The following is a 10489-nucleotide window of genomic DNA, read 5'->3' on the forward strand; positions in this document are numbered from 1 at the left end:
TGGGTGGAATGTACTGCAGAAAAAAAAGGGCCATTCTTATACAGTTGTCATCACATGTCCTGATTTCACACTCCCTCACAAAAGTGTGCCTGGCGAGGAGGTCACATGGTACCACTCAATCATTTTGCCACTATGACAGGCAACCTTCCACCCACCGACCACGCATGCACATCCTTCCTGGGATCCCTCCATTAAATAAATTGTGTCGTAATAATCTCTTGGCTCCTAATATTCGTGGTTGAGCACAGCAGCCTATTTTGATTACCCCACTTTCAGGCCCAGCCAGAACCATCTGTAATCCCTGTGTTTTACCCGCACCAAATTAAAGGAGGAATTATTTAATGGAGACTCAAGAGAAGAGAGTGACATTCTTCCTACAGTATAATCTCAAGCAGCCTTTTTATCGCTACAACAGTGCAGTATGGACATACATTTTTTTTATTTCAAACATGTTGATCTCACGTGGATCTCATAATCATCATCTATTGTACGTGTACTACGTTTACATTAAAACCAATATTCCAACTACTGACCTAGGCAATAAGGCAAATATAACTGAACTGAAAAATAACAACCACTACACCATTTACCTATTAGGGTATTTTCTTTACAAAGTTTGCAAAAAACTACAACTCCTTCAAATTTGTCCATCTTGTTAATACCCAGGACATGAGTGAGCAAGCATTTGGTAACTGCTGTATTTCGATGTTACAAAGTGCTGTGAAAAAGATGTTTACATGACTACGTAATGTGAGTAAGGTCAAAAAATTCCAAATGTCTTGATTTTATTATTGCTTATTCCGAGTATGGCCTTATTCAGGATAAGGTAATCAGAAAATACTGTTCACATCTCAGTGTCTTATGAAGATTATTGCCTTGATCAGGTTAACATTGAAACATTGGTTTCAACTAAAACACATTCATTGAGACTTACTTCTCCAAAAAACAGAAATACAAAAAATCAGGCTCCAATCGTTCAGCCTTTATATGTCTCATCTGCTGCATCTCCAGAACCTCATCTTGACCTTTGTGTAACTCTCACTCAGACTCCTGCCACTGCCACAGGGAGGGGGAATCACCCTTGCCACAGCTGTGTATGTTTCTCCATCTCATTTTTCAATAAATCCACCCGCACCGATGGCAAGCCTGAGGCCCCGCAGGATCCTAACAAATCAATAGCAATACGCAGTCTCAAATTACCAGTAATCAAACTGACTGAAATAGAGAATGTTATTTAATCTGACCACACGCACTAACAAGTGTTCACTGGTATGGTAAATGTGCTTTTCAAACCAAAAGTCCTTTACCTGTTAGTGGCGGCTAAAGCTTGATCAAATTTTAAATATCTCTTTAAAATTCATCAAAAGAATAAAAGCTATGGAAATTATTTTCAGAAAAAACAAGGGAAGTCTTAGTTATAGGCTACCATTCTCTCAAGTATTATGAGCTTCTCCTCACAGTTTTCATCATTTTATGTTTGAGAGATGCAAATGTTCAGTAGATATGCTAATGTGTGAGAAGCTGTCCCCCTCCAAAAAAATCAACATCTCTCTATTTGGGTTAATGGAGGAAATTTAAAATGCTATGAGTCACTTCATCAAGAGAAAGAAAACATCAGAACAGAAAATGGTAAATTAATAGGTACAATTTGCCTTTAAAACAGAGAAAACCGTCTAATTTAGAAACACAGTTACCTCCCTTGAACTATATCAAAGTCTTAATGTGCTACATTAACTCTACTTTCCTTTACTGTATTCTCTGCAAAAAAAAAGAACAGAAAAAAAAATCTGAAGATGTCTTTTTTAGAGGATTGATTTTTGCTACTGTCTAGGTACATGTCCTCTGGGAAACAGAACTGGGTGTGCAGGAAGAATAAAGGGCTGTTGAAAAGTGGACTTTGCAGAGTGGATGGAAGGATTCACATGACTGTAGCGAAGGGATTTAACTGATTGACAGAAACTGCGGGACGGCCAACCCCCCTCACTGATAGCATCGGCAAAACAGTTCTGAAAGGAAAAGGGGTAGCTTAATAGAGCCTTCAGTGCAAAAAATAAGTTCTAATGTGCGATATTTCTCTTCTACCTCTCTAGGGAAATGTGGAAGACTTTCCAACAGATGTGTCCTCTGGGCTCTGAACCACAAGATAATTAAAAAGGCACTTGCCGATCAGAGGTATGCATTCTAATATTGTGCCTTATCATTTGTCTACAACGCTGCACAATGCTGCTGCATTGATAGAATCTGGTCAATAGGCTCTCACCTGGTTTTCATCATGGAAGGATAGAGCATTATCCTTTCTGTGAGAGGGATACCTCTTTGCCAATCAAGCAGAGAAATAATATGTTTCTTTTAAAAAGCAGAGCGTAACGATTCTATGACTTTGATTTCTCTCTTTTTATGATCAAGGACACGCATCAGCAAAAGGTCTCAGCCAGCTTGTAAAGCACATCAGGTTTCAAACAACAATCATAAAGTCACATTTTCACCATAGAGATATAAGCAGAGCCGCTAACAGACAGAGGCATTCAGTGAGGAACAGAGAGGATGCAGTAACCTCAGCACCAATCACATGCATTGCTCAATAATCCTATCAAACCTCCACAGATATTTTATGGTCATCTTCTGCCTAGGGAAAGTAATAACCATCCTTATTTATGACTCTGTAAACCAGTCATTTTGTATGATAGCTTGTTTCCTCTTTTTTAAGGGTTAAAGATGTCACCCTGTGGTTAAGTGACCACATCTGTGCACCGAGAGACGCTTGTTCAGGATCGAAGGAAGCATTTGGATCTGGAAATGAGGCTGAAGATTGGATTATGATGCCATTTTTAATCCGTCTTTTCCCCCATTGCAAGATATTGCTCCACCCCTGCTTCTTAGCGTTATACAATACTTGACAAGAGGAGATTTTGCTGAATTCTGGCACAGTGATGACTATGTGATTCCTTGTGACACTCTAATTTGAGCTTATAGTGCCAAAGCTTTGATGCAGACATGGGAATACAACTTTTAGTCACAGAGACCCTTCGACTCTGCAGCCCCATTAAAAGGTCCCATCTCATCTCCTTGTATACTTTAATTACAGTCATCTTGTCCTGTTTCTCATCCTCGTTTCTGAGAACTATCATGTTTCTCCTTCAGTTCATTAAAAATAAAATCGGGGTTGTAGCTCCTCTCAACATGCTCTGTTAACTGACATAAAGCATTCTCCGGCAAACATGACGACAGGGTTCAAATATTATTTGAAGCATTTTAATACAGATAAGAAGCTGTCATGGATGTTGACTTCCATCAGTAAAGACCTTTTATCATTTAAATTACTTTAATTAGTGATTCTTGTTGGTTTATATTGATGTCTTTTCTATGTTAGTCACAGAAAATTGCTCAAGAATCTTTTACCAGAGTCTCAATTTGTTTCTTCTCTCCTGATTGAGTGCCATATGTGTGGTTTTAATTGTAGACTGGAGTGATTACCTAATCATAGTGTTTAGCACTTGGACCACAAGCTAAATGAGCTCAAATCGCCCATATGGTTAATTGTGGTAATATACAGTATCCACCCTCGAACCCATGAAACAAGTCAGTGGCTCAAACTCAATTTTCCAAACAATTCTCTCTCTGCACTTTCATTTATCTATTTACTTTAGAACATCTATCTGAGAGTGACACGTGTACATCCTTTCAACCGCAGTGCGATGTAAAACAAATTCCCTGTTTCAGCGTCTTTGCTCAGAAACACTTCAAAACTCACCGCTGATGCCAAATCTATGACCTTTCAGAATCAGGACAGACTCTCCAAGCCCAAAATCAGCCTTCCTTGTGACATTAAGCACAGTGAGTAAGAGCAGTGGGGTCAGAGGAAACACAACCAACTGGGAGGAGCATGACAAAAATGGCAAACTGTCATAAACATATCTCACTTCTTTATGACGACCTGTCACATGGCAATAATAGTTACCATCCAGTATGATGTCTTAATGTTATGAGCATGACACCAATATGTTCCAAATGCCTTTTACAGACGTGTGCTTGTTTTAAGGTTTTGACTCAACAAACACACATGCTTCGTAGAGACAAACAGCGAGTTAATGCATTATAAAACAAAGACAGATTGGAAACACTAAACACTAGAGTTGATCACCTGGGTCTGTATCAAGGGTAAGATTCGCTGAGGTGTGATGTTAAATATTTCAAAAATTTCTATCTAGATTTTACACTAATCTCTCTTCTAAATGATACGCACATAGAGTTCACTTAGAAAACAAGGACTTTACATGACAGCTTTAGACCGCTGACGCAGTCGTTCATCCTAAATTCAGAATTCATCAGAGAACATCAGTGATATCAGCCACCACAGCGTGTTCGTCCCTTCTCTCAGGATAAACCGGCAGATAAATGTGTCTGTTCTCAGTTCCAGGAAGAGTCTTATTTAGCCCTTGCTTTTGAAACCCCGGGCCTGTGAGCAACTCGCGCTACAACTCACATGTCTCTCAAAGTCAGACATCTTGTTCTTGGGGGAGAAAAGAAAAAAAAAACTGAACCCTTTTGTGGTCAGTGATAGTTTCTATATCGCATGTCATTAAAACCATCACAGACAGGCTGCCAAGACAGCATTCAATGTCACAGACAAGGAGAAATGTTACAGTATGTGTAACAGGGATGATACTGCTCTGAATACTTTTACAGCAACGCTAATGTCTCTGCAGGATTGAAACGAAAAGGTAGGGGACGCGTTGGTGAGCTAAATGCCACGGCTGACACAGCTTGTAATGAAATAGTTTTGTATGAATTATTAAACTAGAGGAGAATGTCTTCAATTAAAAAAGGTTAAGGTTCATTACCTGCTCACGATACAAGGTACGAGGTTGTCGGAGTAGATGTACTTTGTCAAATTTGCTTTAAGTGGATTGGCTGAAGGAAGCAAGTTATGTATCTTTCAATCATGAGCTCCATCTAATAATATCAAGCTCATAGACACACCTGTTTATGCTTTAGTGTATGTGGAATCAAGCCACACCTTGATTGTTTTTGGTAATAAATGTGCAGTTCCCTGTCACCTCTTACACACAGGACATCTGATAAATCAAGTGACAGCATGTGTATGCATTTGAGTTAAAAATGTAATTCATCCAATATTTAAAATCACTTTGTAATATCCATAAATCTTGTAAGCAATGACAATGGACCTTAAATCTACTCATGTTTAATAGTTTAGAGCCTCTGTGTGGCCATGAATCAGATGTATGTGGCCAATAACATACTCAAGGACATTAACAAGGAAACTTGTGTGACAACAATAGTGCTATGGACTTTCTCACAAAGATTTGCTTCTGTTTTCAGTACCAGGGACAATACTGTTAAAATAGACATAAAACATGTGGATCCAGTCAAAGTTGCTCTACAACAAAAAATATTCATCACACAAAATTCAACTAAAATGATTGAGAAAAAGTTGCTTTTAAAAAATACCATGAATAAAGGCATAAGACAAGTCAACATGTAAGCTTGATAGTGTGAATTAAAGGCCTCAATTTGATAAATGAAGTCCTGTGAACACGTGTTTCCTCTGGTGGAGAAGAAACCATTAAAAGGGATTCAATTATTTATCCATTTGGAGCATCTGCCAAAGTTAGGTAAACTGGCCTAATTAACAAAGGTTGTGCTTCAAAACACAACAAAGTGTGTCTAGGACTCCTAACTAATTAATAGATTCCTTCTCGTGTGGTATAGCACTTGAAATGTGTCATTCATTTTGCCTAAAATTAAATATACCATATTTTCTAAAGCTGAAAAGCAATTTGTACTGTGATGTGTAATCCTTCAGGAAGAAGGAGTAGGTTACTAGTGATGGAGGTGGGCAAAACGATGACTGGGCTCCTCTTGAGGTGATTAATGTCCTATAACACACTGAGAGAAACATCTGGGCCCGTGTCAAGCGCCCACGTTAAGGTTAATGCTTTATTCTAAAACATGTGTTGTTTTGGAGAGCATGTGTTGAGGTGTCTGAATACCTGAAATCACTGTATGGGTGAATTATCCAAAATCCGGCGGATTTAACCCGCTCTTGTTCCCTTTCCACCGCCTTCTCACTCCCAAACATCCTCAGAGAGAACTTGTTGACCCCAGGTTGAAGCATGGCTCCAAACTGTCTGTGCATGAACCCAGCCTGATATAATCTCTCGTCGTCCGGCAGAATTTGGTCGATGCCGTCCAACTTTATAAACCCTGCCTGCTGACCCGGGGAGTCGCTCTGGGCAGCGCCGCCGCCGCCGCCGCTGGCCCCTTGCGCGCCTTGGTCCGGCGGCCCCTCGCCGATGGCCCCGGGGGGGGTCTCCTCGCTCGGGGTGACGTCCCCCTCGGTGATCAGGCGCCTCTCCTCCGCCGAGTCCGAGTCGTGCACATGCCGACTAGTGATGGAAGAGAGGCTGCCTCGAAACCTCCGGCAGTCTCCGTTCGAGCTGGTCTTCATCGGTCTCCCTATGTCCGTCTCCATGATCACGGAGTCCCCACTTTTAGTCTCCCCGATGCCTCTGCAGCTTCCCCCCCCAGAGGTCGGCGACGGCAGAGGCTTCATCCTGATGCTCTTCCTCCGGGTGTCCTTGTCTGCGTCTTCTCCCTCGCCCATTATGGATGCTTTCTGTCCAATGTGCTGTGGCAAACTGTAGAGCCTTTTACGCATGGAGGAGTGTAACCTGTCCATTATGACATTGAGACCCAGTGGCGAAAATGCAATAGATCCAGTGTGTTGTTGGGATGTGTGGAGACGATTGTTGCCAGCAGCAGCCCCGCGCTCCCTGTGTGTGTGCGTTTGTGAGAGCGATCAGTCTGGAGCTAATCTGAATCCCTGGAAGCCTGCTGCACATGACAGGGACCGCCGTGGCTCTGCTGGAACAGATGAGACGCACTCTTTCCCACGAAAACACTACCTGACACTTTGCATATGTCCTCACAAACGGGCTGCACGCACCGCCTGGCCACTGCTTCTCCGATGCTCATCTTTGTGCCGCTTGGACATTGTGCGCAAAAAGTGGAAAAAACTGCTTGAAAGTCACCTTAGCGCGACATGTGAGGGGATGTGCCCGACGCACGGTGATACGGAGCCGAGGGAAAGGTCATGCAAGACGAAGGATGGATGCTCTGTTCACCAGATGCCTTGCCAGCTGCCCTCAAACAACCAGACACCTTCAGTCAAAGAAAAGACAAATACAAGAGAGCATTCCAGGCACCGCTGACATCACTGATCCATTAGTAAAGGGTGCGTTTTGGTGAACTGTGAATATTCATGATGCTGATCTATTGGGTTGCCATAGGAGCGAGAACTGCAAATAAGCTCAGCCCACCTTGTTTAAAGGGGAATGCTCTTCCCCCCAATTCTTAAAACGCTCTCCTCTTTCTCGCAAGTTAAGGCTACAGGTAGACGACGTCAACGCGTTGTTCGGTCAAGGCTCAAGGCTTCAGATGGTAAAACAGATCCGCTGCGTAATCTGCGCCATCAAATGCAGTTAAGGTTTGAGCAGGATCGTTTTACCAAAATGTGTTAGAAAAAAGCTGACTCCCACGACCTCTAATTGAATGACTCTAAATAAATACAAATACATTCATACTTTGTCCTTTGATACTTTTACATTAAATCAATGGCTATCGTGTCATTCAATATATAGGTTAACCTTCTTACAGAAGTTGAAGGTTGATCTTCCCCAAAAACATTTACGACAGTGAAGAAGGAAGTACCCTCATCACTGAATTCTTAGAGTCCCAAAGTACAGACAGTTTCACTACAAAGATCAATTTCCTCCTGAAATAAATCTCAGCAGTCATGATAAAAATTCATCCTACTAATTCTAACATTATAGCCTATTAAGCTCCAAGACAGATCGAAAATATGTGTTGACATGATAATTGTTCAAAGCTCAAAATGCCTTAATAATTTTAATATGTTCATCATTTTAATGTTTAATACAATATTCCGGGGAGCATCTCAGGATTTGTAAACCAATTAAACATTTCTAATGCTTCATGGTGTTTTTCATTATGTTTAATACAAGGATACAACAATTATAAGTGGCACATGTATTCAAATACAATATATGAATTAAACACAGACGAAAAAATGTTACTGATTGATTCTCGAAGGTTGTGTTTTTCAGTTTGGTGTAGAGGCATTTGTATCTGGATTTATGCCTGAAAGACATGACGCTTTACTCAAACTTTAGGTAAAACGTTTTGTTTCGTCAAATACTCAATTATACTTCTAAAAAAAAAAAAAAATTATTTCACATCAATATTGGTCCTTGGGTCTTCACATGTGGCACACACTCATTTAAAGGGAATGTTCACCCAAAAATTAATAGGCAAATAACTTGATGTAAATGACGCTGTTTCAAGTCTAATTAGAATGTCAGGGTTTACAGACAATTGGATGAGCAGTATGGAGGCATGTTTCATCAATTTTCTGCCATATTTTTCTGTTTGAAGAAGTAGTGCCCAGTTACTTCAATTGTATTGCATTTGGCTGCAACGCTGTTAAACACTGAAACTCAAAAAAATGTGTTTTATGGACTCAAACACTTCACAACCCCAATCATCAGAAAAGTGGTGAGGAGATTTTTGGGTGAACTATCCCTTTAAGGGTTTTTAATTAAAAATAAAGAGATAGTAGAAGGCTGTGTTCAGACCATACTAAAATTATGTCACAGAAATTAAGGGGGGCTCCGAACTGTTTCCCACCAGTCACTTTTGGACCTCACTTTATTTAAATGCTCCATGTATATAATCTGCCATATTATCCCATACTGAAAACTACTCGTTTCACGGTGTTGTCATAGAGTTTAGCTGTCTCACAGGTCAGAAATACTTAAATATAAGTCAGGGAAGCACACACACCCTGACCTCTGTACATCATTCTGTACTATCCATCAAAATTACTTTCTAACACATTAGATATAAATATGTCACAGCTATTCATGGACACGCTGATGTGAGTGATCACAAATAAAATCATTTTCATTTCGTTGAATCCATGTTCTTCCCAAATTCTTGCTTATGTCCTTCCTGCCTCCATTCAATATAACCAAACCACTTTTTGAAGACACTCAAAGCCTCCTTCACCCAGCTGAAAGAAAACATATCCAGTTGTTTTTCAAATTCTTAAAGTAAAACAGCAATGGCAACTGGTTTATTTTTTAATAAAGAAGTAAAACAGTCTTAAGTCAAAATGATACAGCTCTTAAACTATTTAAGATTATTTGGTGGTGCACCCAACAGAGTGGCAAACTCACCAGGTCAAGTCAAGTCACAGCCTCAACTGGACAACGGGTGAAATCATCAACCAGCTGTCAGGGTCGGATGGAGAAGGATGGACATCTCAGATCCATCCATGACCATCTGCCATTATGTTCTCCACACGCAGGTCACTTGCTGAGACATAGGCCAGCTCTAATCGCTGGAGAAGACCATGCGATGTTGCCGAAAGCTCCAACAAGTCCACCTTTCATTTACATCCAGAGCTATGTGACGTTTCAAAACTGACTCCTGAATACCAATTGTCTTATAAACTGTCAGCTATTACACTGTATAAACTAGGGCTGGGCAATAAAACAATAACACCACTATATCATTTTTATCAATAACAACATAACAAAAGTTCAATATATATTGATACTAGAACGGCATTCAGAGAACCCAAAGTCCAATAGTCTCCTTTTGAGACCATATTTAAATTCACTACGTCTGATATTGTTTTGATCTGCACCAAATTGCACACACCGATAAATATCACTCCAATAAACATTCCTGATCTTCTACATCAAGATCCAACGAAAAAAAGGCCTCTTCTCCTAAAGAATTTTTTTTTTTAATTGTTGGACCTTCCTCCGTGATCCAGATCCACACCACAATTCTGAGTTCTTCCCTGACCCATACCACCTCCTTCAAGCAGGTTTCATGATTAATTATTCAGACATTTTTCTATAATCCTGCTAACTAAAAAACATACACAGGTGAAAATATAACAGTTTCTTGGCAGAGGTACTACTACTACTTGTGAATTGTGCAAGCACAGTGAGGAGATATAACACATAATATGGTTTTACTGTTATCGTTGTTTGCCGAACGTTTGTCCTTCTCTGCCTAGTGAGCAGGTTACCACAACCTTCACTCAGAAATAAGCCTGTACACTGAAAGACAGAATAATTTGACATTCATCCTGATAAATATTGATACCGATTTATATGATTTTTTTATTTTGATAACATTTTGAAACATATGGCCCAGCATTGGTTTATACTCATGAAACACAGACATTATTCAATAGAATCTACGTAGTTTTTTACTTTTACACACATTTACATGGGCTCTATTTGTGTTCTATAGCAGTTAAATAATGTCTGTCTTTATAAAATTAACTTCATGGTGGTGTGTTTAATGGCACACCACTTAAAGCACGAGGAACCGGGGGAAATGTTCAACCGTTTATAGTGTGTTTCAAATG

At 40.1% G+C, this 10489-nt stretch overlaps 1 protein-coding gene across 1 annotated transcript in view; it reads right to left on the bottom strand.

The window, feature by feature from the left end:
- The window catches only part of hcn4 (hyperpolarization activated cyclic nucleotide-gated potassium channel 4), a 71781-nt gene extending 65081 nt beyond the window's left edge, over positions 1 to 6700 (bottom strand). The window contains exon 1 of the mRNA XM_061068488.1: positions 6012 to 6700. Within this exon, the coding sequence (XP_060924471.1) occupies positions 6012 to 6700 (689 nt within the window). The remainder of the gene's footprint in view (positions 1 to 6011) is intronic.
- Positions 6701 to 10489: the final 3789 nt, after the last annotated feature.

The sequence above is a fragment of the Limanda limanda genome, chromosome 3 (assembly GCF_963576545.1).
Source record: "Limanda limanda chromosome 3, fLimLim1.1, whole genome shotgun sequence".
In the NCBI taxonomy this organism is placed as follows: domain Eukaryota; kingdom Metazoa; phylum Chordata; class Actinopteri; order Pleuronectiformes; family Pleuronectidae; genus Limanda; species Limanda limanda.